Raw genomic sequence first — 27,201 nt, 5'->3', positions numbered from 1 at the left:
GGTGGTGTTGCTGATGATGGCTATTCTAACAGGGGTGAGGTGGAATCTTAGTGTGGTTTTAATTTGCATTTCCTTTATTGCTAGAGATGGTGAGCATTTTTTCATGTGTTTTCTGGCCATTTGAATTTCTTCTTTTGAGAAAGTTCTGTTTAGTTCACATGCCCATTTCTTTATTGGTTCATTAGTTTTGGGAGAATTTAGTTTTTTAAGTTCCCTGTATATTCTGGTTATCAGTCCTTTGTCTGATGTATAATTGGCAAATATTTTCTCCCACTCTGTGGGTGTTCTCTTCAGTTTAGAGACCATTTCTTTTGATGAACAGAAGCTTTTTAGTTTTATGAGGTCCCATTTATCTATGCTATCTCTTAGTTGCTGTGCTGCTGGGGTTTCATTGAGAAAGTTCTTACCTATACCTACTAACTCCAGAGTATTTCCTACTCTTTCTTGTATCAACTTAAGAGTTTGGGGTCTGTTATTAAGATCCTTGATCCATTTTGAGTTAATCTTGGTATAGGGTGATATACATGGATCTAGTTTCAGTTTTTTGCAGACTGCTAACCAGTTTTCCCAGCAGTTTTTGTTGAAGAGGCTGCTATTTCTCCATCGTATATTTTTAGCTCCTTTGTCAAAGATAAGTTGCTTATAGTTGTGTGGCTTCATATCTGGATCCTCTATTCTGTTCCACTGGTCTTCATGTCTGTTTTTGTGCCAGTACCATGCTGTTTTTATTATTATTGCTTTGTAATATAGTTTGAAGTCAGGTATTGTGATACCTCCTGCATTGTTCTTTTGACTGAGTATTGCCTTGGCTATTCGTGGCCTCTTGTGTTTCCATATAAATTTAACAGTAGATTTTTCAATCTCTTTGATGAATGTCATTGGGATTTTGATGGGAATTGCATTAAACATGTAGATTACTTTTGGGAGTATAGACATTTTTACTATGTTGATTCTACCAATCCATGAGCATGGGAGATCTTTCCACTTTCTATAGTCTTCCTCAGTCTCTTTCTTCAGAAGTGTATAGTTTTCCTTGTAGAGGTCTTTCACATCTTTTGTTAGGTTTACACCTAGGTATTTGATTTTTTTTGAGGCTATTATAAATGGAAAAACAATTCCATTTAAAATATCAAAAAAATCAAATACCTAGGAATGAACTTAACAAAGGATATAAATGACCTCTACAAGGAGAACTATAAACCACTGAAGAAAGAGATCGAGGAAGACTACAGAAGGTAGAAAGATCTCCCATGCTCTTGGACTGGTAGAATCAACATAGTGAAAATGACTATACTACTAAAAGCAATCTACATGTTCAGTGCAATTCCCATCAAAATCCCAAAGACATTCATCACAGAGATTGAAAAATCTACCCTAAAGTTCATCTGGAAACACAAAACACTGCGTATAGCCAAGGCAATACTGAGTAAAAAGAGCAATACCCAACTTCAAAGGTATTGTCTTTGAAGTTTTATTGCTTTTATTGCTATATTACAAAGCTATAGCAATAAAAACAGCATGGTACTGGCACAAAAACAGGTATAAAGACCAGTGGAACAGAATAGAGCACCTGGATATGAATCTGCAGAGCTATGCCCACCTTATTTTTGACAAAGGCACAAAAAAACATAACGATGGAGAAAAGATATCCTCTTCAACAAATGTTGCTGGGAAAAGTGGTTATCTGCCTGTGAAAAACTGAAAACTGGATCCATGCCCGTCACCCTGTACTAGTATCAATTCAAAATGTTTTAAGGACCTTAATATCAGACCTGAAACCTTGTAGTTAGTACATGAAAGATCAGGGAATACCCTGGAAGCAATAGGTATAGACAAGGACTTTCTCAGTAGAATCTAGCAGCCCAGCAAAAAGAGAAAGGATGACCAAATGGGACTACATGAAACTAAAAAGCTTCTGCACATTTCTTTTGTTATGCACCACAGAGACCACCCACAGAGTGGGAGAAAATATTTGCTAGCTATATGTCAGACAAAGGATTGATAACCAAAATATACAGAGAGCCCAAAAAACTAAACTCCCCACAAATTAATGAACTAATAAAGAAGTGGGCAACTGAACTAAACAGAACTTTTTCAAAGGAAGAAATCCAAATGGCCAAAAAACACACAAATGCTCACCATCCCTGGCCATAAAGGAAATGCAAAATAAAACCACTCTAAGATTCTACTTCACTCTTGTTAGAATAACTAGCATCAAGAACACCACAAAAAAATGTTGGCAAGGATGTGGGAGAAAAAGGAACCCTCATACATTGCTGGTGGGAATGTAAGCTAGTACAACCACTTTGAAAAACAATATGGAGGCTTGTTTAAAAACTAAACATAGATATGCCATATGATCCAGAAATACCACTCCTAGGGATATACCCAAAAGAATGCAACTCAGGTTACTCCACAGACACCTGCACACCCATGTTTATTGCACAATAGCCAAGCTATGGAAACAGTCAAGATGCCCCACAACTGATGAATGGATCAAGAAAATGTAGCATTTATACACAATGGAATTTTACACAGCCACAAAGAAGTATGAAATTATGTCATTCACAAGTAAACAGGTGGAACTGGAGAACATCATCTTAAGCAAAGTTAGCCAGGCTCAGAAGGCCAAAAATTCATGTTTTCCCTCATATGCAGATTATAGACCCAAAACAAATGCAGTAATGTTATTGGACATGGGTCACACACTAAGGGGAGAACATGCACAGGAGGAATAGGGAAAGGGAAGGAAAGCTAAAACTCGAATGTGATTGATGTGCTCACTGTAGAGGAGTGAATATAGTAATCTTAAACTGGCAGAGGCCACTATGGGAAGGGGACCGGGAAGTAGTGAAGAGGTCCAGCAGAGATGAACCAATTTGGGTTGTAATACACAAGTACATGGAAGCAAAGCTAGGAGTCTCTCTGTATAGCTATCTTTATCTCAAGCTAGCAAAAATGCTGTATCTTTCTTATTATCTCTTATGTTTCTCTACAACAAAATAGGAAAAGAGGGCAGAACAGGTTCTGCCCAGGAATGGGGGAGGGGGAGGGCATGAGGAGGGGGTGGTGGCCCAAACAATGTATACACATGTAAGTAAATGTAAAAATGATAAAATAAAAATAAAAAAAAATGGGAATAAGTCTTAGCAAAAAAAAAAAAAAAAAGGGAAGAGTGGCAAAGAATTTGTAGCTATGTTTAATTCACTGTGCCTCTTTGAGATTCCAGTGCATAAAAGTGTATCAAACATGTCTGAGAATCCCTTCACTGAAAAGTCTGTTTACCTTGGCATTTCCCAAGCTGATTATTATTGCTATTTTTAAAATCAGGAAATACCTTTCTTACAGAAAATCACTTAACTTATATTCTGCCAGAGAGCAGTGGGCAGAATCGAAGGGTGATAGATTGGAAGCTCTATACTGTTGTCTAATAAATAACACTTTCCAAAGGTGGAATTTGGAAATTGATAGTGAGTCCTTGATTTGAAGAAGTACAAATGGAGGTAGCATGGCCATTTGAATGGATGGAGAAGATGAATGTCCTAGAGGTTAAGACTTTCATTTTATTTCTGGCCGATCTGGGTTCAAATTCAGCTACCATCCCTTATAGCTGTGTGACATTGGGCTGGTTACCTCTCTCTGGGCTTCAGATTCCTTATCTACAGAACAAATACTTTCTATTTCACAAAGTGGTTGTGATGACCAATGACATCTTGCATGTGGATGGATCACTTGGCACAGAGCCTGTCTGTAGTCAGAAATATTAGACATGACTTCTTAGGATGTATAGAGGAAGTCCTCCTTGGTTAGAATTTGTGTCTGCATGGTTTGGTTCCCTTCACCTCTAGGGTTTTATAACTTTAGGTTTATTTGAGATTTGCTTGCCAAGAACAAGCTGATTCTGTAAGACATGGACTTTCTCCAACTTTTCTTGCAAAAGTAACCTTTGTGCCCTTTCATTTTTTTCTCCAATCTAGTTTCTGATAAGTGACCGTGACCCCCAGTGCAACATCCACTGTTCCAGGACCCAACCCAAACCCATCTGTGCCTCTGACGGCAGGTCCTATGAGTCTATGTGTGAGTACCAGCGAGCCAAGTGCCGAGACCCGACCCTAGGTGTGGTCCATCGAGGTAAATGCAAAGGTGAGTGTGAATCTGTGCCCAGCCCAGGAGAGGCTACTGAGACTGCAGCCCCTGCACTGTGCAGTTGCCACGGGGGTCTTGAATGTGTTTGGTCATTTGGTTTGCTGTCCTGTCTCTCCACTCCATTCACCAGGTTGTAAGGGAAGGAGGACTGCTCTACCTGAGGGAATGAACACTTTCCTGTCCTTCAGTCACTGTCACCAGGCTCGGGTCTTAGAGAGCTGTGCTGTTTTCTGGCTAGGGTTTTGATGTTTGCTTTTGGTTTTGTTTTAATATGGAGTTACAAAGTATTATTGCTGGCCCCTGAACAGGACTCCAAATTGTTGACCAACAGGGACTCCAAATTGTTGATATGTTTTGCTTGATCTGCTCTAAAACATCAAGAACATTTGAGACAACATTTAAAAATTGGGGGATTTGATGTAAAAATCTCCCTTTTTGTGCTTCTCTTCCAAAATCAGAAGTTTTGGCAATACTAGATTTGTGTTCTCTCAAGGCAACATGTGGGTAGAGCAGAGGAGCCTGTTCTCCAGTTTGCCACAGTCCTCAGTGCTCCCTGTGGCCTCTCAGAACTGAATGCTATGCTTCTCATACTCAACTTATACCACTTTCCTGTGTCCTATACGTATTTGAGTTTGTAACCCTGGGTTTCTGAAAGCCAGCATTAGAATTAGGGAAGGCTAAGCAGACTTTCCCAGAGCTTGTGATTTTCTAAAGAAAGTGCTAGTAACAGTTTTTTAAAAACATCTTTGAGATCCTTTGGGCTTACTAGTTTTAGAATAAACCTGGGAAAAATAATGGAAATGGAACACTTTTTTCCTGGGTGAAAATAGAGGTATTTGGGAGAAAAAATATGGGGAACCTTGTATAAACATGACCCTCTCCCCCATTTTTCTAAGAATAACATAAAGAGGAAGATGTGGATGAGCCAGCTGTCACTAGCCACTGCCTTTGTATTGGGAGACATGATGGTTGTTTTTGGGTGCTCCCACAGGTAGAGGGATTTCTCTTAGTGTTCCTGCCACCAGGGAGCCATTTTGTGCCATGGTTTTAGTATAGAATCCAAGTGAAACACAGAATATTCTTCTGTCTCCTTTTAGATGCTGGCCAGAGCAAGTGTCGCCTGGAGCGGGCTCAAGCCCTGGAGCAGGCCAAGAAGCCTCAGGAAGCTGTGTTTGTCCCAGAATGTGGCGAAGATGGCTCCTTTACCCAGGTGAGGCCTTGGACAGTTCTCTTTGGCCACTGTCTGGACCGAGGGAAAGGAGGGAAGGTGTCCCGAGAACATGAAAGTCACCTTTACTTTCTGGGAAACAACTCAGTGAGCGGCTCTTCACTTCCCTCTGCACTGTCTCCCCTCCTGGGCCCTCCATGCCACTCCTTGCCAATTGGCAATGGGCCCTGACAAGATGCATGGAAGTCTGAGCCAGGAAATTGGCATGCCTTAGTCCTCATCCTCCCTGCTGGCCGTTTTCTCTGAGGGCCAGACCTGCATTTTTCTCTTATGTCAAATGTGGGCTGATTATTTTTTCTTATCCCTGCCAGTTTCCATGGGCAACCTCAGGAGTCCCATCACTGCTTTGCACTCCCCTGTTTTCTATCCCTGTGCTTGAATGAAGCAGAGCCCTCTTTGAGCACAAAGGGTACCATGGCTCTGGAGTGAGTGTGCACATGGGTGTGCACACACTTGGATTTTAAAATCTCTTTTCAGGCAGTCCCACCCCTCACCCCACATGGTCTTCTGGCTAGTGCTTTGTGTAAAAGCACTGCTGACTGCGTTGATGTTGGCAAATACTAGTTGTGAAACATAGCAGCACTGGGACAATAAGATGCTTCTTCAGGAAGCTTCTGGGCTGCCTCCTCCTGCATAGGGGCTTGTAGCTGGGAGGTGGGAGGCATCCGTGAGAGATGGATATGTGCCAGCTGGATGGAGGGGCTGTCTTGATGAGCATGGGGAAGGTCACTGGACAGGGTGAGTTCAGCCGAGTTGGGGATGGTCCTGGTGCCTGCAACAACCTGTATCCGATAAAGCAGCATTTGAGAGAACCCACTGTGTCAAAGCTGGGGACTTAGAGGTTTAAAAGTTTCCCTATAATCCTGGATCAATGGGCTAAGGGTATAGACTAGCCTCTGCTCAGAGGGGCTTCATGTTTCATTTCTGGGCTGGGCATGGGAGATTATTGATTTCAGACTGACTCTCTATTGGGGTAGAATACTGCAGGAATGGTGGGAGGGGAGTGAACACCAGCATTTTAAAGTTTTCCCACTCTATTCAAATATGCAACCAGGCTTGAGCACTGGGATAAGCTGCCTCAACCAGCAGCCCTGGGTGAGGTACTTTTATTGATTTCTTGTTCAAACCTAACTACAGCCTGGGAGGTAAGGTCATTATCTCTGTTTATGGATGATGCATCATAGCAGGGGTGGTGTGGAGAGCTGAGTTTAAGCCCAGAGCCCGCCAACCAGAGTCCCCGTGCTCTGCTGCTCTCTGAACTGGCAGCTTCAGAGGAGGTTCTGAGGTGTGTGCTGGAAAGAGACCGTCTGGGGTCTGCAGCCAGAATTCCTGGGCACGAGGCCAGCCCCACCACCTGAGGCAGTCACTGAGCTTCATGGGGTCATGGTTTATGTATCTGAAAAATGGAGCCGATTATCTCCATTACTGTTGTATGTTGTACATATGTTATGCACTGTCATCAACATTACGTCATATGCATTATGAATTACTATTAAGTTATATGTTACAGATGAGTATTGTTTTTCTATTATTCTGTTACTGATGATTATTCTAACTTCTCTCATAGGGTTGTGATAAGGATTGGATGAGTTAACACATGTAAAACACTGGGAACATATGAATGCCATATAAATATTTGTAATTATCATCATGATGATTCCCATCTCTACTGTGGTTCTACTGCTCAGATCTCCATAAGATTTTTATGGATGATACCACGTAAGGGAAAAAAAAAACCACAAAATCTTTCATTGAAACTTACCAACTTTGGAAATTGATAAACTCTCATCAATTTTTTTAAGTTACCATTCATTCTAGTAAAAAGAATTCATGTTGACCAGGTGTGGTGGCTCACACCTTTGAATCCCAGCTACTTGGTAGCCAGAGATCTGAGAGGGTCATTGTTGGAGGCCAGCCTGGGCAAAATGTTAATAAGACCGATTTCAATCAATAAGCCAGGTGAGGGGGCTGGTGAAGTGGCTCAAGTGGTAGAGTGCCTGCCTAGCAAGTGTGGGGCCCTGAGTTCAAACCCCATATGATGATATGAGCCTATGATCCCAACTATGCAGGATGCTGCATGTAGGAGGATCATGGTCTGAGGTCAGCCACAGGCCAAAATTTAAGACCTGACCTGAAAAATAAGCAAAGCAAAAAAAGGGCTGGGAGTATGGCTCAAGTGAAAGAGTGCCTGCCTCACAAGCACGAGGACCCATGTTCAAATTCCAGTACCACCAAAACAAAAACAAACAAACAAATGCAGGTCATCTTTGTATGTATTTGAAAGTGCATTGCTGAGCATGCTTGCCTGGGAGAAGAAATCATCCCATGCTCAGATTCATTTGGGGAAAGGTGGTAGTGAAGAGGGCAAAACTGAAGGCAGCCATTTCCCCATTGCATAGGCGTGTGTAACCCTGGGTGCATTACTTCTGAGAACGGTTGACCCCTGCCCTCCTGATTCTGAAGTATTACTGCCTCATGATAGACAGCTGCTGGCTAGGTTTTGTTTGGGGGAAGCTGGGCTGAACCAGGTGGTGTTTGCTGAGAGAAAGGAACTTCCAGATTCATCCAGGCTGACTTGCTAAATGAGAGTGGCCTGAAGTTCAACAGAGGCTGTACAGTTAGGTACCCTTGCCTGTGTGACACACTAAGCACTGCCATGTGTCCGTGGCTCAGGCTGGCTCAGCCCTGTGGGCAGCCAGACAGCCAGACAGTGGCCTATCTAAGCTCAAGTGATTGAAAGAGATGTGCTTTTTCCCTGATCAAAGATGCTGTAGTAAGTTCACAAAATGAAGCCGCCTCTCCGAGTGTGCTTCATTTGGTCCCACTGATAGGCAGCCAGAATGCCCAGAGACAAAACACTTGTCTCCTTCCCCCAATCTCCATCATCACTTAGCTGGGTGTTTTCTAAGACCAAAGCCAGAGACAAGCTATGTTGCTTTAATGTTCCTTAGAATATTGACATATACGCATCCTGGTATTAATAGCACGCGTTAGCCCTGTGAATTACCATAGAGGATCTCTCTCGGAAGTTTATGGAGGGAATGATAGGACTCTTACGGGGCTGGGTTTATCTGGTGTGGGATACAGCTTGAGACCACATGACTGAGCTGGCTTCAGTAGGGTTCATGTGGGACTCAGTGGCTTTTGTTCTCTTTCTCCTTGTCCTATGCCCAACCTCAACTCACACTGGTGTCTCATCTTCCTTCTACTACAGCGGCATTGAAGTTGCACATTGATTACGTTGGATTTTTTAAAAGTCTCAATACGTAGGCATGTTCCAGACCATTAAATCAAATTCTGCAAGTGGCACCCAGACACTGTATGTTTTTTTTAGAGTCAGGTGACACCAGTATTTGGTAAACGTTTCTTTTTTTTTTTTTTTTTTTTTTTTTTTTTTTTTTCATTTTTCTTTTATTATTCATATGTGCATACAAGGCTTGGTTCATTTCTCCCCCCTGCCCCCACCCCCTCCCTTACCACCCACTCCACCCCCTCCCGCTCCCCCCCTCAATACCCAGCAGAAACTATTTTGCCCTTATCTCTAATTTTGTTGTAGAGAGAGTATAAGCAATAATAGGAAGGAACAAGGGGTTTTGCTGGTTGAGATAAGGATAGCTATACAGGGCATTGACTCACATTGATTTCCTGTGTGTGGGTGTTACCTTCTAGGTTAATTCTTTTTGATCTAACCTTTTCTCTAGTTCCTGGTCCCCTTTTCCTATTGGCCTCAGTTGCTTTAAGGTATCTGCTTTAGTTTCTCTGCGTTAAGGGCAACAAATGCTAGCTAGTTTTTTAGGTGTCTTACCTATCCTCACCCCTCCCTTGTGTGCTCTCGCTTTTATCATGTGCTCATAGTCCAATCCCCTTGTTGTGTTTGCCCTTGATCTAATGTCCACATATGAGGGAGAACATACGATTTTTGGTCTTTTGAGCCAGGCTAACCTCACTCAGAATGATGTTCTCCAGTTCCATCCATTTACCAGCGAATGATAACATTTCGTTCTTCTTCATGGCTGCATAAAATTCCATTGTGTATAGATACCACATTTTCTTAATCCATTCGTCAGTGCTGGGACATCTTGGCTGTTTCCATAACTTGGCTATTGTGAATAGTGCCGCAATAAACATGGATGTGCAGGTGCCTCTGGAGTAACAGTCTTTTGGGTATATCCCCAAGAGTGGTATTGCTGGATCAAATGGTAGATCGATGTCCATCTTTTTAAGTAGCCTCCAAATTTTTTTCCAGAGTGGTTGTACTAGTCTACATTCCCACCAACAGTGTAAAAGGGTTCCTTTTTCCCCACATCCTCGCCAACACCTGTTGTTGGTGGTGTTGCTGATGATGGCTATTCTAACAGGGGTGAGGTGGAATCTTAGTGTGGTTTTAATTTGCATTTCCTTTATTGCTAGAGATGGTGAGCATTTTTTCATGTGTTTTCTGGCCATTTGAATTTCTTCTTTTGAGAAAGTTCTGTTTAGTTCACATGCCCATTTCTTTATTGGTTCATTAGTTTTGGGAGAATTTAGTTTTTTAAGTTCCCTGTATATTCTGGTTATCAGTCCTTTGTCTGATGTATAATTGGCAAATATTTTCTCCCACTCTGTGGGTGTTCTCTTTAGTTTAGAGACCATTTCTTTTGATGAACAGAAGCTTTTTAGTTTTATGAGGTCCCATTTATCTATGCTATCTCTTAGTTGCTGTGCTGCTGGGGTTTCATTGAGAAAGTTTTTACCTATACCTACTAACTCCAGAGTATTTCCTACTCTTTCTTGTATCAACTTAAGAGTTTGGGGTCTGATATTAAGATCCTTGATCCATTTTGAGTTAATCTTGGTATAGGGTGATATACATGGATCTAGTTTCAGTTTTTTGCAGACTGCTAACCAGTTTTCCCAGCAGTTTTTGTTGAAGAGGCTGCTATTTCTCCATCGTATATTTTTAGCTCCTTTGTCAAAGATAAGTTGCTCATAGTTGTGTGGCTTCATATCTGGATCCTCTATTCTGTTCCACTGGTCTTCATGTCTGTTTTTGTGCCAGTACCATGCTGTTTTTATTGTTATTGCTTTGTAATATAGTTTGAAGTCAGGTATTGTGATACCTCCTGCATTGTTCTTTTGACTGAGTATTGCCTTGGCTATTCGTGGCCTCTTGTGTTTCCATATAAATTTCACAGTAGATTTTTCAATCTCTTTAATGAATGTCATTGGAATTTTGATGGGAATTGCATTAAACATGTAGATTACTTTGGGGAGTATCGACATTTTTACTATGTTGATTCTACCAATCCATGAGCATGGGAGATCTCTCCACTTTCTATAGTCTTCCTCAATCTCTTTCTTCAGAAGTGTATAGTTTTCCTTGTAGAGGTCTTTCACATCTTTTGTTAGGTTTACACCTAGGTATTTGATTTTTTTTGAGGCTATTGTAAATGGAATTGTTTTCATACATTCTTTTTCCGTTTGCTCATTGTTAGTGTATAGAAATGCTAATGATTTTTCTATGTTGATTTTATATCCTGCTACTTTGCTATAGCTATTGATGATGTCTAGAAGCTTCTGAGTAGAGTTTTTTGGGTCTTTAAGGTATAGGATCATGTCGTCTGCAAATAGGGATATTTTGACAGTTTCTTTACCTATTTGTATTCCTTTTATTCCTTCTTCTTGCCTAATTGCTCTGGCTAGGAATTCCAGTACTATGTTGAATAGGAGTGGAGATAGTGGGCATCCTTGTCTGGTTCCTGATTTTAGAGGGAATGGTTTTAATTTTTCTCCGTTAAGTATAATGCTGGCTGTAGGTTTGTCATATATAGCTTTTATAATGTTGAGGAACTTTCCTTCTATTCCTAGTTTTCTTAGAGCTTTTATCATGAAATAATGTTGGATCTTATCAAAGGCTTTTTCTGCGTCTATTGAGATGATCAAGTGGTTTTTGTCTTTGCTTCTGTTAATGTGGTTTATTACGTTTATTGATTTTCGTATGTTGAACCACCCCTGCATCCCTGGGATGAAGCCTACCTGGTCGTGGTGGATAATCTTTTTGATGTGTTGCTGAATTCGGTTTGCCATTATTTTGTTGAGGATTTTTGCATCAATGTTCATTAAGGAGATTGGCCTATAGTTCTCCTTTTTGGAGGTGTCTTTGCCTGGTTTTGGGATAAGTGTAATAGTGGCTTCATAAAATGTGTTTGGCAGTTTTCCTTCCCTTTCTATTTCATGGAACAGTTTAAGGAGGGTTGGTATCAGTTCTTCTTTAAAGGTCTGATAGAATTCAGCAGAGAATCCATCAGGTCCTGGACTTTTCTTTTTGGGGAGACTCTTGATTGCTGCTTCAATTTCATTTTGTGTTATAGGTCTATTCAGGTGATTAATTTCCTCTTGGTTCAGTTTTGGATGATCATATGTATCTAGAAATCTGTCCATTTCTTTTAGATTTTCAAATTTATTTGAATATAGGTTCTCAAAGTAGTCTCTGATGATTTCCTGGATTTCCATGGTGTTTGTTGTTATCTCCCCTTTTGCATTCCTGATTCTACTAATTTGGGTTTTTTCTCTCCTCATTTTAGTCAGGTTTGCCAGGGGTCTATCGATCTTGTTTATTTTTTCAAAGAACCAACTTTTTGTTTCATTAATTCTTTGTATGGTTTTTTTGGTTTCTATTTCGTTGATTTCAGCTCTTATTTTTATTATTTCTCTCCTTCTATTTGTTTTGGGATTTGCTTGTTCTTGTTTTTCTAGGAGTTTGAGATGTATCATTAGGTCATTGATTTGGGATCTTTCAATCTTTTTAATATATGCACTCATGGCTATAAACTTTCCTCTCAAGACTGCCTTAGCTGTGTCCCATAGGTTCCGGTAGGTTGTGTTTTCATTTTCATTGACTTCTAGGAACTTTTTAATTTCCTCTTTTATTGCATCGATGATCCATTCTTCATTAAGTAATGAGTTATTTAGTTTCCAGCTGTTTGCATGTTTTTTGTCTTTACTTTTGTTGTTGAGTTCTACTTTTACTGCATTGTGGTCAGATAGTATGCACGGTATTATTTCTATTTTCTTATATTTGCTGAGGCTTGCTTTGTGCCCTAGGATATGATCTATTTTGGAGAAGGTTCCATGGGCTGCTGAGAAGAATGTATATTGTGTAGAGGTTGGATGAAATGTTCTATAGACATCTACTAGGTCCACTTGATCTATTGCATATTTTAGATCTTGGATTTCTTTATTGAGTTTTTGTTTGGATGACCTATCTATTGATGATAATGGAGTGTTAAAGTCTCCCACAACCACTGTGTTGGCGTTTATATATGCTTTTAGGTCTTTTAGGGTATGTTTGATGAAATTGGGTGCGTTGACATTGGGTGCGTACAGATTGATGATTATTATTTCCTTTTGGTCTATTTCCCCTTTTATTAGTATGGAATGTCCTTCTTTGTCTCGTTTGATCAATGTAGGTTTGAAGTCTACTTTGTCAGAGATAAGTATTGCTACTCCTGCTTGTTTTCGGGGGCCATTGGCTTGGTAAATCTTCTTCCAGCCTTTCATCCTAAGCATATGCTTATTTCTGTCGGTGAGATGAGTCTCCTGTAAGCAACAAATTGTTGGATCTTCTTTTTTAATCCATTTTGTCAAACGGTGTCTTTTGTTGGAAGGGCTTTGTCGCTCTAGTATCTTGATTGCATCATTGGAATGTGGAGTTAAGGCTCTTTGGTGACCTTTTGAGAAAAGTCAGGAGCGACAGCCTTTGTCTTTTCTGTGGTCTTGTCTATTTTCTCTTCTGGGTATGAGAAACATAATTCCTGACATCTGTTCTACCAAGTTCTCTGCCAAGTGGTTGTCTGGTGCCCAAACTGATTAACTGAGATCTCAGCGGTAGTGGATGGATGTTGGATTGCCACCATCAGGAAGTGATGGCTGGAGCTTGTCAAGTGTATGCCTCACTGAATGACAATGGTGGTGACTACTGAGTTTGCTGCCAGGTGCCAGGCACATGGAGTTTTATACTCATTATTCTTCACTACAACCTTTTTGAGGTAGTTATTAACACCCTTATTTATAAAGAAAAACTGAGTTTCAGAGGGGATAAATAGCAGCTTGAGGTCCCTGAGCTAGAAAGGATTTGTATTCAAGCCTGCTTAACCTCAAGGCTTGTGTTTGTAATGTTTTTGGGCTACAAGAATGGCCTTGATGCATATGTATTTCATTTTCATCACCATTGTTATCCTAAAAGTTCCCTTTCTTGTTGCCCAATCAATCAAACTCACATTAAAAAGACCTTTTGATTATGGAAATTTAAAAAAACACAAAAAAGTATACATAATAGTATAATGAACCCATCACCATGAACCCATCACCAGCTTCAACAATGATTGATACCTGACCAATTCCGTTTCATCTTGGCCTCATTTTCATCTCCCATCCCAAACTGAATTGCTTCAAAGCAAATTCCCAGACAAAATATTTTTTTCTTCTCAAACAGACATTTGGAGCTCTACTGTGCTCTGGACTGTGTGCGTATGGCTATGGGAGATTAATAAAATGTCATGACCTCTGCCTTTAAGGACTTTACGTGAAGGAAAGATAAGACAAATGACAAAGTAACTATAAAAAAATCATAGGGCTGTGGAGTGGCTCAAGTGCTAAGAGTGCCTGCCCAGCAAGCATGAGGCCCTGAGCTAAAACCCCAGCTTGCCAAAAAAAAGAAAAGTCATGTATATGCAGCGTATTTCTAAAGCTCACAAGTCAGTTATTTGGAGTTCAGAAATCCTTCTTTTTGGTGAAAAAAGTATATACAAATTTAAGTTTTCTGACCATAATAAGTACCTTAAGCAAAACTGAAAGTAAATAACATGTATTAGCCTTAATGATAAAGAGCTAACCTTACATAAATAACTGTTAGAATTTGGAAAGAAAAAGAGCCTAGTAGAAAAGTGGTCAAGAGATATCAATAAGTAGCTCACATAATAATAATCAATAGCTAATAACTGAATTTGAGTGATGTCATCTTTCCTAGTTATTAAAGAAATAGAAATAAAATGATGATGGATCATTTTGCTTACCAATTTTATAAAAATTGGGTTGAGTGAGAGAAAAGGCTACCCTCCCTTGCTGTTGGGAAAGTAGTTTGGCACTTTTTACTGTGGATATTTTTGCAGTGGGGCTCAAAAGTCCTTCATTGGGCCCGTATTTTACACCTGCAGTTCTACTTCTGTGAATTTTTTCTAAGTACATAATTAAACATATGTAAAAATATTTAGCTACAAAGATTTCTATTTAAGTTCTGTTTATAGCAGCAAAACTCTGGAAACAACCTACATATCTAATAATGGAGAATTGTTTAAACAGATTATGATATAGCTATGCTATGAAGCTACTAAAATGATATAGTCTAGAGGCTTATTTTACATATGTGTATATGTATTAGGGACTTAATTAACCAAATAATCTAAAGAAAACATTTTCACTTTTTCTAAATAGAAAAGCTATCACACTCTTTTGAAAAAATTCTGACAACATAAAAGTATGCAGGGCAGAAAAATATTTATAAATCATATCCATTTTAGGCTATCATAAATAATGCTGTTGTGAACATGTGTGTACATTGTTGCGTGGACATATGTTTTCATTTGTTTTGGTATAGACCTAGAAATAGAATTGCTAGGTCATATGGTAGCTCTGTGTTTAAGCTTTTGAGAAATTGACAGACTATTTTCCAAGATGGCTGTGTCATTTTACATCTCTACATCTTTGTCAAAATTTGTTTAAAAATAATCCATCTTCTTTATTATAGCTATCCTATGGGTAAAACTGGTATCTTATTGTGCTTTTGATTTGCATTTCCTTAATGAGTGACTAATGGTGTTGGGTATTTTTTCATATGCTTTTTGGCCATTTGTATATCTTTGGAGAAATGTCTGTTCAGACCCTTTGCCCATTTCTTAATTCAGTTATTAGTCTCTTTTATTATTGAGTTGTAAGAGTTACTTATATTCTAGATATGAGTCTCATATCAGGCATATGATTTACAAATTTTTTCTGCCATCTTGTGGAATATTTTTTCACTTTCTTTGAGACAGAAAAGTTTTAATTTAGAAGTCCGATTCACCCATTTTTCCTTTATTGCTTATATTTTTGTTGTCGTACCTTAGAAACCATTTCCTAATCCAAGTCAACAACGTTTTATGTTTGTGTTTTCTTCCAAGAGTTTTATTATTTTAGTTCATACATTTAAGTATTTGATCCATTTTGAGCTAATTTGTTGTATGGTGTTAGGTAGGGATCCAACCTCACCTTTTTGCATGTTACATCCACTTTTTTCAACATTATTTGGTGAAAAGACTACTATTTGTCCTTAAGTTATCTTGGTTCCCTTGTCAAAAATGAGTTGGCCATAAATGTGAGGGCATATTTCTGGGCTGTCAATTCTATTCCATTGATCTTCAAGTCTAGCCTTATCCCAGTGTCACATTGTCTCGATTACTATAGCTTTGTGTTGTGTTTTGAAATCTCCTTCCTTTTCAAATGAAGAGTCAGAGGAGTGTTGTTCTGTACCCACGTGTAGGGTTCACACCAGCTCCCCTCACAAAGGGAATGCATCTAGGAGGGGGAATATCCAGGAACCTGTAATCTGTGCAGTGGCCTGAGGTTTTGTGATGGTATCCATGCCCTTGGTATGATAGTTGTAAGGGAAGGCAAAGGTAGGGAGAGAGAGGTGCAAATTGGGGTGGGAAACACTCTAGATTACCAAAGGTGAGACTTGTATATATTCAAGAGCTCTTAATCTTTGACGGGCTAATATTTCTTCTTTGAATCTATAAGCAGGGAAGGGATTTCTTTTTTCAAATTGGTAGCTGTGGGTTACAGAAAGCCCTGATGCCTTAGGAGAGACATGTTGCAGCCTGTCCCAGTAGAGAACTGGGCTTGCATGGGCTTCTCTTCTACACTGACATACCTTCTTGTGCTCCCTGAAGTTCTTGGCATATTGAGATCTGAGGTGTAGACGTTGGAGTCTCAGTGAGCAGCTGCCAGCAGCCAACTTCCTGAGGGGGCTCAACTTTTTGCCTTCCTGTGCAAAGTCTAGGTGGCATATAATTAGTAGGGAGTAAGCCATTTAAATTTTGCAGCTGTGGAAGTAAAATTTTAATTTCATAAATGATGATAGGGAAAGGGCCAGATCCATTCACATGAAGGAAGGACTTGTCTGAGTTTACACATGGCAGAGCCACCATTTTTGTGTTGTCAGTGGGAGAACTGGTACCCCTGGTCACCCGTCAGGGACAGGGATCTGCAATGAGAAGAGGGTAGATGGAGCGTGCTTTGTGCTCAGAACACTGTATCCATTGTTCTGTGGGGATTTGCCTGCCCCAACCTCTGCCTTGTCCTACTCTTGTATGGCTGCCTTCTGCTGAATGGGCCCCTGTGCATCCTCTTCCAGATTTGTTGGCATCATTTTCTTTGGGGCAAGCAGGCCAGAGTTTGGATGCCTCCAGCTGGGCATGGGCACTCCCTGGAGCCCTTAGGGATTCTGTCCCTATCATTTGTCTATTGTGGAAATGAAAGGTTCCAGCTCGGGATGGCATCTGCAGCTGATCTTCTGCAAGGGGTTATACTTGTGAGGGAGGGAAAGACGGAAGCTGCTTCTCTGGATTTCCTGCTGTCTGTGGGAAAGCAGAGGCTCTGTTATGGGAGGCCTTAATCATTCTTATTCTTTCGTTTTCAGATGATAACAGCCATCATCAGCAACACCACCACTTTCTTACTTATATAGCATTTGCACTGTGTCAGGATGTTTTATATATGACACACTTTAATTTATTCTGTCCTCACTATAACCTATGCAGTGGGCCCTATTAAAGTTCCATTTTATAGATGAGATAACTGAAGCACAGAGAAGCTGATTAGCTTGCTCAGGATCACACAGCCTGTAAGTAGTTGAGTCGGTATTCAGACCTTAAGCAGTCTGACTCCAGAGTCACCGGTCCCAATCGCTACCCCGTACTGCCTATCTGAAGGACTCTGCCATCTTTTTAGAGTGATGATGTTGCCAAACTAGGGCACATCCAGGAGGGCAACTCAGGTGAGTAAGGTCAGGAAATGATGCCACATGAGGATTATTTAGTGGAATTAGAGATGTTTGTTATGGATATGAGAAGAGCCAAGGACAGATGGAGAAGAGATGCCCAAAGGGATACCTGAGAACCATTGGCACATCTTTGTCTGCGAATGATAATAGCCTTTTCTGTATAGCCCCCAGAGCTGACCCAGCATCACTGAGTAACATATAAAGGTGAGGACTCTGGTTCAAAGCAGGGGAGAACTTTTTATAAGTAGAGCAGTCTACAGATGGAACACCTGACTCAAAGAGGACTTCACTTGCCATGCTGGAAGTGGGCAAACAGAAACCAATAGACATCCCACAGTGGTGCAGGGATGCCATGGCTAGGGGGCGGGGGGGGCACTGGGGAGGGGGTTAAATTGATATCCTCTAAGGACAAAAACTTACACTTTGCAGGATCATCAGAAAACTTCCAGGCAGAGGCATTATTGCACACACATTTAGGACTATTGCTGCTCTACTGTGAGTTCATATAATATGCTAGAATGTGACCCTCCAAGTTGGTCAACTAAACTTTTGCAAAATGAAGGAATTAAGAATTTTTTTCCATGCCAAAATAAGGAACATCATAGAAACACAGGCATGGGCTGGGAAGACAGAAAGTTTAACTCAATGTGAATCCTTAGTTCTATCACTTAGACGTGAGAAGGAAGAAAGGGCTCCCCCTCCTGCAGGTCACCTTTGTCCCACCACAAGCCAAATTTTACATACTTCTTATCTGAACAAAGGTCCTACAACATGAGGAACTATCTTCTTGGATATTTTGTAAACATAAGAACATGAACATATTTGATACTTCCCTCCCAAAATGGAAAGAAAAGTAAAATGAGTAAGAGGTGCTATATTTGCCATTTTCAAAACCTGGGCCATTCTAGCACAAACAGAGGGGAGGGACTTAAGAAGACAAAGCTCTTTGGGTCCCTGAATCCCCAGTGTTCTGTTTTGTAAAATATCCTTGGTGTTTTTTGGGGGGACAGGGTTCAAATTTATTGGACACACACACACACACACACACACACACACAGTTCTTCATCATAGACAAAGAAGAGTGGTGTTAACACTGATGATTAGGTATAGTCTATAAATTTCCACCTTTCTTTTTAGCAGGTTTGAGGAACTATTGACCTTCTGAGTTTAAGGGGACCTCAGAGGTTTGCTTTGTTTTTTCCTCTCTTACCTGCTTCAATCCAAGGCTCAGGTTTTATTTATAATCTCACATCCAGTAGCTATCAGTCTTCCATTGGTTGCTCCAGGAATTTTATTCCCTCAATGACAAAATTTTTAATCGGTTTTGGGACTATTCTGCTGAACATTCCTGCTGGGGCTATCTTTGCATTGATTTGAGCTCTGTCTTCCTATAATTTCCAGCAGATGACCCTAGCTTTAGCCATGGAATGTATAAAATCCATAAAAATCTTGCTTTGCCCAGAAATATTTGTGGATGGACACTGTTCTATCTTTGTGAAATCCTCTCTTTTGCCAACAAATATTTCTTTTTTCCCTGGGAAAAAAAATCCTTATTCCATCACTCATGCCCATATCAGAGGGATTTATGTCTCCTTCTTCCTGGCCTCTTTCTTCTAAATTTAATTTGGCAAGCCCCTTTATATAAAGCTGGACACAGAAGTTCAGATGTGCTCATGAATAGCCCAGGGATGAATGAAGCTGTATCTTGTGCTAACTAATGTCATGTGGGCAGTCATGATACAACATCAACTCATAAAAATGTAGTCGACAAAGACTCCCATATTTGGGAGGATTTGAAATTAAAGGATCCTTTCCTTCTCTGCATTCCCTCTTAAATTCTGGAGGATGAGGTAAACATTGTAAAAGGAAAATTCCTCATTTCCCAACAGATAATACTCCCTAGATCAGATGTAGAGTTGGAGACAATGTCTTCAGTCAAGCAGAATAGTAGCAGTTTGAAGTTATAGTCTACATCATTCCTGCAACAGGGAAAGGAAAAGTACAAACTCAGGACATGCCTGGCATGTACCCTACATCTGACATCATATTAGATGCTTTACAGATCTGTCTCATTTTGTCTTCTTTTTTATTTTTTATTATCATATTATTGTTGCCCTGAGGGTACATAGTGACATTTACAAAAGTTCCTTCAGTGTGTCATAGTTGAATTCACCCACTCTATCATTCTCCTTTATCTCCCTTCCCCCAATTCCTGGAATCATTTCAGCATGTCTCATTTTTCCATTTTTATACATGAGTACGTAATATTTCCACTACATTCACCTTCTTACAACCTTTTCTTATATCCTCCCCCTTCCATTGGTGCCAACTTCTGAAAAAGACCTCTTTTACCTTCCTGTTCTCTGTTTTTGAGAAAAAAAGGCATTTTTGTTTGTTTAAGATAGCTATGCAGGGTGTTTCATTGTGACATTTCCATGAATAAATGTATTATGAACCGAGTTGGTAAATTCCCTCTATTTTTCTCCTTTCTACCCTAGTCCTCTTCTTATGGTGGTTTCAACATGTTCAAAAATTCTATATTCATTCTTTTATAGAAAGTACATCAACCATATTCACCACCATAACTTCCTTCTTTTACCCTGCCTCTCCCATTAGTGTCCTCCTCTTAGCATGACCTGTTTTTCATAATATTGCATGTATTTGTATTGCATCTGTCTCCCACATATGAGAGAAAGCATGCGGCCTTTGTCTTTCTGAGCCTGGCTTACTTCACTGAACACGATGTCCTCTAGATAATCTTCAAGGTAGTGCCTTGAAAGTTAGCTCCAGTTCATATAGGCTCAGAGAACTGAACAATGGTGGATTTGGAACAACAGGCAGGTTAAAAAGAAAAAACAGCCTTATATTTCCACTGTGAAGAATTAGAGAAATATCCTCATGCCTTATACTTTCAATTGAACTCTTCCCCCGCTAGAGAATGTTCATGTACATGACAGTAGTCATTTCATTACAGGTTTGGTAGTTACTATGGAGAATGAAGAATCAATGCTGTCCCTTTGCATATGGTCTATGTTTTCTATTTTGCACAGGAGGCACAAAAAATAAATGAGAAGAGGGGTTAAAGCCACAGGGTGAGAGGGTCTTCCTGTGTTTTGGAGGGGATCCCAGTTGTCATTGAAGGTCTGAGGCAGTTCAAGATGGATTTCTTAATAGAGAAATAGCTTGAGAAAGCCTTACAAAGGGAGAGGAGGGGGTTGTTGCTGGAGGGAAAGTATTCTAAACAGAGAACTAAATGAGAACCTGACATCTAGACTGAAGAAGTAGGACTTGGGCAAAGCAAAGAAGTAAACCAAAGCCTGCAGTTCATTATTCTGCCCCCCCCCAAAGCATATTGCTAAGAACACTCAAATGCTCCTCACACAAAAATTTGGGAAGTCCTCTAATTTAAGAAGTTTAGGATAATTGCTACAAATGGGATCTTCCTCTTAGAGCTAAATCATCCACTGAGTCAAGGCTAGAAGTTCTGCAGTGGTGAAATCCAAAGTTGGATATAGCCAACAACACACAGGCGAATCCTCTCAACCTCTGGCTTTATTCTTCTCCCCGCCCCCTCACCACCATCTATTTCTTTATGCTTCTTATGGAAAATAGAAAACATGGACCATATGCAAAGGAGCAGGCTTGATTGATCATTCTTTGCTAGAGAACAACTTTGTCCCTGGTAATTCCTATTCATACCCTGTAGAAACCAACTGTGTTTGTCAGTATATCAACAATGCAGAAGTAAAGGCTTTGTGACAGCAGTGTCCCATCCCTGGAGGAAGCAGAAGAAAGTGGGCAAGCATGGGACATTTTCATCTTGGGTTTCTCAGGGAAGTGGGTGCATGGTAGGAAGGAGAGAAGAAGGACGAACAACAATGAGGCTGCTGTGGTTGGTGAGGCTAGACCCTAAGAGAAGTTCCTAAGGAATGAGCTAGTGGCCGGGGGCATGGGGGAGGTCCCAAGCTGTCACTCAAACCACTCCAGGAAAGGCTTCTCATTTACAGGGGAGCATAAGACTGTCTTCCAGCTGTCCCTTACAGGATAATATCCATCCCATTTTCCCCCTTGCAAAGCAGTGCTGTTTGCCAGAGAATTACAGGTGCAAAGCGATTCAGTGAGCCCCTCAGACACCAGCACTTGGAACCACTTCTTTCTGTCTCCTTCTAAGTCTGTGCCAGGACAAGGGACAGAGGACCATGCTACTTCGCTATCTCTGGGTCTCAGTTTCCATGCTTGTAAAATATTTGGGCTAGATTGGTAATTTCCAAGGCTTTTTCCAGCTCTGTTGATTGTGAAATGTTACGAGCACTGGGATATTGGGATCCTAATTTCCTAGGCTGTTATTAATTAGCTGTAACATTTGAATAAATAACTCTCTCTGCCTCTCCTGTAAAGGACTTGCTCACCTGGTGACTTTGAGGCCACAAGGAGGCATTGCATAGATTGTCAATGGGGATGTGAAAAGCTGTTGTCAAAATAGAAGGTGGTGTTTTCTATTTTGGGCATGGTAGCATGGGTGATGGGTGACCGTATACACAGTCCAATGTTTTTCTCAGTGCTCTCTCACATTTGTCCTCTGTGTAAGCTGGTGTCTTTTTGGCTTCTCTCTACTCATCAGTCATTCCTCTGCCTTTGTTAGAAGTATTGGCATGCCACATTCTTCCAGGTGGCCAGGAGTTGGGCTAATGTTAAAGATTAATGGGCTTAAAATAATTTCAGACTTGTTTTAATTTGGATGTAGATTGAACTGCAATGTGCACTGGGCTGTTTATATAAAGGATTCCTTGCCAATAATACTAAAGTATGTGAGTCAGAGATGAAACTTACTTATCTAAGAACACACTGTTTTAAAGTACCTGGAGGAACACCAGTTGTATCCAAAAGAATAGTGACAATATAAGCAGAAAGTGGTCTTACTTCAGTTGATGTACAAACACTTTGTCTCTAAGGGAGGACCCTTCAGTTGACACTTCAGCTTTCAAAGGATGCTCTAGAGTAGGGTAAGAACCAATTCCCTGCTTTGCATCTATACCTGTGGGGCCAGAACAACCTTGAGTTTTGACAACTTCTCAGGAAGATATTAGAAATGTCCAATTGCCTTGTCAAATCCTCTTGGCCTGGGCTTTTCTTATAGAATAGGTCTGAGAGTTGATTAATTCAAGGCTCTCAGGAAACAAAGGGTATTGTTTATTCATGTAAAAGAATAAGTTTGCAAGGGAGGACACATAGTCAGGTAGAACTTACATTGTATATGCATAAACCATCAATTCTATAGAATTTATACCTGGTTGCTTTTCTGCACAGAGCTATATTTCTCTTCCTTGAGAGTAATAGAACTATTTCTATACAAAAACAAACTTCTTTTTCCTCCATAGAAACTTTCTCAAATCTTATGCTGATTTCAGACTGCTCTTTCTCCTCAGGCTGCTCAGAAGAGGATGTTCTTTGGTCTTTGTCAGATAGTCTGGTTCTGTTCTTTTTGAGTGTGTAGATAGTTTGCTAAAAATAAAGTGACGATAATACCAATAAACAGCTATGGTTAGCTGGCACTTACCTGGTGAGCTAAGTGCTTCACTTACATTATCTAATTTAATTCTCCCAAACAACTGAGATAGGTATTGTTATTAGTATTATCATCTTCTCTTTTAAATAAATGTAGACAGTCTGGGACTTAGTCTGATGAAGCAGCTTTCCAAGGCTGCAGTCTGCCTCCATGTAACTTCTTTTTCTTCAAGAGGGCATTTTGAAAACTCCCCAAGACAACTTAAAAACAACCTCACAATTTTAAGTCATGGACTGAGTCCCTCAGGGCTTGGCCACTTCTGTCTCTCCTGGGGTCTCTGTGCTTTCTTTTGCTCCCTGCTGCCCCTCCCTGGCAGCACACCTGGGGCAGGTGTGCCCGCTACCGTGTACCCCAGGCCTTAGAAAAACGTGGCAATAATTCCTCATTCAGTTTCAGTTTTACAGCATTTGGCAGGAGCTCTCAGCCTGAGGACTTTGTCATCTGCAGTCTGTTCTTTGGAGTGTGGATGGGGGAAAATGCCAAAGGCCCTGGGGAGGAAGGAGCTGTGTTTGGGCCTGTGGGTCTGGCTAAGGGCTGGGAGGCAGTGCCCATGTGTCCACAGGGAGACAATGGGCACACTCAGTAAGAATGTAGCCCTTGGGACCCACTGAACCCAGAGATCAGATATATCCCCTGAAACTAAGCTTTGGGCTTGCCCTTTTACTCATACATTTAGCTCTGTCCCCAGTAACCTTAGGCAGGACTTTGTGCATGCTCTAGAAGAAAGGCTTTCATGCAGGCCAGTTCTCTGCAGTCTGCTTGACCACAGTGTCCTGCTCCAGCATGCAGCACTTGGCCAGAGACATAGTCTTGATTGCTGACTTGGGGCACAGTCAACTTGCAGAGAGAGTCTCAGCCCTGGGAACATAGGTGCTTTGGAGTGAGTCAGCATGGCTGCCCAGAGGTGATTATTAACTCAGGAGGAACAGCAGCCAGCTAGGCCTCATTAAAATACTGCCCTGGTGAGGTATCTCTCTAGGAAATATCCCCTGTTGGCTGACAAAATCTTTAGGGTGCATCTAAGTTTCCAGCAGACCTGCCCACCCAAGCCTGTGGAGGTTGCTAGAGGTGCTCTGGCCTAGGAGGAAGCACCTGCCAGGTATTGCTGACACGGCTGAGACCAATCATTGCCACAGCCAATCTGGATCTGGCCTTTACCATGTGCCAGGCACATGACTGCCTCACTGGGGCCCTTCAGTGTGGACATTGTTAGCCCCATTGTGTAGGGAGGACTCAGCAAGCTAAGTAACATGCCTAGCACATAACTGGCTGACCAAGACCTGTACCCTGGTTTGTCCAGATGTCTTTCCATTCCATTATTAGGCCTTCTTAGAAGACAGCACTGACCCAATATTGATCCTGGGTGAACATCTGGGGCAACCTCATAACTGTGAGGTGAAGTAGGGACAGAACATGGTTCTGGAATTGAAGCACTGAGCAGAACCTCCTTGCAGGGTTGGTTGAGAATAGTGCTTTGTTTTGATAGCAGGCATCCTACTGGTAGGAAAAAGGGCACTCCATCTTGTCCTACCCTGATTTCTGTGGACAAGCCCATGGTGAAACAACTTGTCTTGAGGAAATTACAGTGTTTGGTACCTATACAAGAGCAGAAGCCTTTCTGTAGCTTTTCTGCCTTGGTGATAACTTCTCACCTAGGCTGTCAGGTTAGTCTTTACACTGTCTTCTTCTACACCTCCCTGGTCAATTTTTTTTTAATTGTTTTATTATTCATATGTGCATACAAGGCTTGGGTCATGTCTCCCCCCTGCCCCCACCCCCTCCCTTACCACCCACTCTGCCCCCTCCCTCACCCCCCATCCCCTCAATACCCAGCAGAAACTATTTTGCCCTTATCTCTAATTTTGTTGTAGAGAGAGTATAAGCAATAATAGGAAGGAACAAGGGTTTTTGCTGGTTGAGATAAGGATAGCTATACAGGGCATTGACTCACATTGATTTCCTGTGCGTGGGTGTTACCTTCCAGGTTAATTCTTTTTGATCTAACCTTTTCTCTAGTTCCTGGTCCCCTTTTCCTATTGGCCTCAGTTGCTTTTAAGGTATCTGCTTTAGTTTCTCTGCATTAAGGGCAACAAATGCTAGCTAATTTTTTAGGTGTCTTACCTATCCTCACCCCTCCCTTGTGTGCTCTTGCTTTTATCATGTGCTCAAAGTCCAATCCCCTTGTTGTGTTTGCACTTGATCTAATGTCCACATATGAGGGAGAACATACGATTTTTGGTCTCTTGGGCCAGGCTAACCTCACTCAGAATGATGTTCTCCAATTCCATCCCTCCCTGGTCAATTTGTATGTGATTACTGCCTAGCCTTAATTCCAATATGTCCTTGATCCCAAGAGGCACATTTTTTCACACATTAATAATGTTTGCAATTTGTGCACATCTTGCCATTGAGATCTACATTTAATGTGGTGTGATTGTTGAAATTGATGTTGCATTTTTACAATTGATGGAGAATAAGAATTGAGGAAATATGAGAATTCATGTCTATTCAATCCATCAGTCACCTACCATAAATGTCAGGCATTATACTAGATGCTGGAAATGTAGATATAACTAGTATGCAATCATTGAGGTGACAGTCTAGAGTGGGGAGATGGACTAGCCAAATCAACAGCTTGAGTTCACTGTGGAAAAGCTCTGAATTTGGAGAAGGATCAGAGGAAGGAGGCAGGGGATGCTGGGACTGCTTTGAGGGGTTGCATCATGAGGGAGGCTAGGGTACAGAGGCTTAGGAGGGAGTTGGGGATGGGTTGGGGAATGGTGTGGTAGACAAATTGAGTACTTGAAGTAATCGTGAGGCACCAGAAACATGTTTGGGAGTATCAGAGGGTTCACTGTGGCCAGAGTGGAGGGTGTATGTGGAGGCATGGTTGAAAATGACACTGTGGAGATAGATGGGGCAGATCTGGAGGACTGGTGCACCATGCAAATTAGTTTAACCTCTGCCTTTGGTCCAAAGATGAATCATTTAGGAGTTTTAAGCAAGGGAATCTGCCCTGATGTGTATTTAAAAACTTCATAGAGAAGAGGACAGGGGGGTGGGATGGGAGGAGGTGGGTAAGGTGACAGCCATTAGAAGAGAAAGAGGAGTTACTCTGAAGAAAGCAAAAAAGCCTGTTTTCATTTACTATTGCCATATAAATGAACCTGATGCTGCAAGTTTAAAAGAGATCACCCAGTGGAACAGCGAGGCATCCAGCAATTGAACCTGCAGACATAAGGGGCTTTGCACTGTCCTTAACCCCATGATGTGTGTCCTTGTCTTAAGGACAGCCACATGGTCAGTAGGCAGGCTGATCTATAATGCTTGGGAAAGCTAGAACCAGAAGAAAAGCTTACCATTTGTCTCTGCTTGGTAAAGAAGTGTCGTATCAACCTATAGTAGTGACATTACAACTAACGCTTGCCAAATTAGTTTGCTGATCAGAATTTTATACAGTTGGATGGGAGTGTGTGCCAGCACTTGGGAAAAACATGGGATGATGAGACCATCCCAGGAAAACCACAGTGGATGTATTCAGATGTTAAGTGTTTAGAGTCATAAGAAAGAAGCAGGTAAGTCATTGTAGCTGTACACAAGGGGTAACATAGCAAACACATCATTGGTGCTGACACCTGATGGGTGTACCTGTGAGAGACACTCTGGAGACAGACGTGGGGCTAGGAAGTAAAAGGAGCTGTTCCACTGTGTGGGAAACTGGAAAGGAGTAGGGGATGACTTGATATTATGACCCAAGACTTACGGTTTTCTTCCCTCCTGCTTTTCTGAACAGGTGCAGTGTCATACTTACACAGGGTACTGTTGGTGTGTCACCCCAGATGGGAAGCCAATCAGTGGCTCTTCTGTGCAGAATAAAACTCCTGTATGTTCAGGTACCGTCAGGAGGGGCGGGAAGAATGAAAACAGTTGGAGAGCGTCCCCTTGGTCGATCTCTACATCTGGTGGGGGAACCTTTGAAAGGTTGCTGGTGGCCTGTGTCTGGGTCAGGAAGATTCCACTCTACCATGCTTACTCAGTAGTCAGCCAGGTGAGGAGGGTCCATATATGCCTGTGTAGATATGTTTTTAATTTTCAGTTTTCTTTTCTGGTTCAATGCTATTTTCCTTTCTGGTTCAATGCTATTTTCCTAAGCATTGGCTTAAACTCTTACAACTGGGATGGCAT

The 27,201-nt window shown here is 41.2% G+C and overlaps 1 protein-coding gene across 6 annotated transcripts in view; it reads left to right on the top strand.

Annotated features, from left to right (window-relative positions):
• Positions 1-27,201, top strand: part of Smoc1 (SPARC related modular calcium binding 1) — a 155,805-nt gene that overhangs the window by 76,322 nt on the left and 52,282 nt on the right. For all 6 annotated transcript variants that reach the window (XR_012446111.1, XR_012446112.1, XM_074067683.1 and 3 more), the window contains exons 2-4: positions 3,978-4,143; positions 5,244-5,356; positions 26,810-26,909. Coding sequence is in view for 4 of the 6 variants with exons in the window: in XM_074067683.1 (XP_073923784.1) it covers positions 3,978-4,143; positions 5,244-5,356; positions 26,810-26,909 (379 nt within the window). In the remaining 2 variants the exon portion in view is untranslated. The remainder of the gene's footprint in view (positions 1-3,977; positions 4,144-5,243; positions 5,357-26,809; positions 26,910-27,201) is intronic.

Source organism: Castor canadensis, chromosome 3 (assembly GCF_047511655.1).
Source record: "Castor canadensis chromosome 3, mCasCan1.hap1v2, whole genome shotgun sequence".
Taxonomy (NCBI): Eukaryota; Metazoa; Chordata; class Mammalia; order Rodentia; family Castoridae; genus Castor; species Castor canadensis.
Note: the sequence above shows the minus strand (reverse complement) of the source record. Positions and strands in the feature narration are given on the sequence as shown.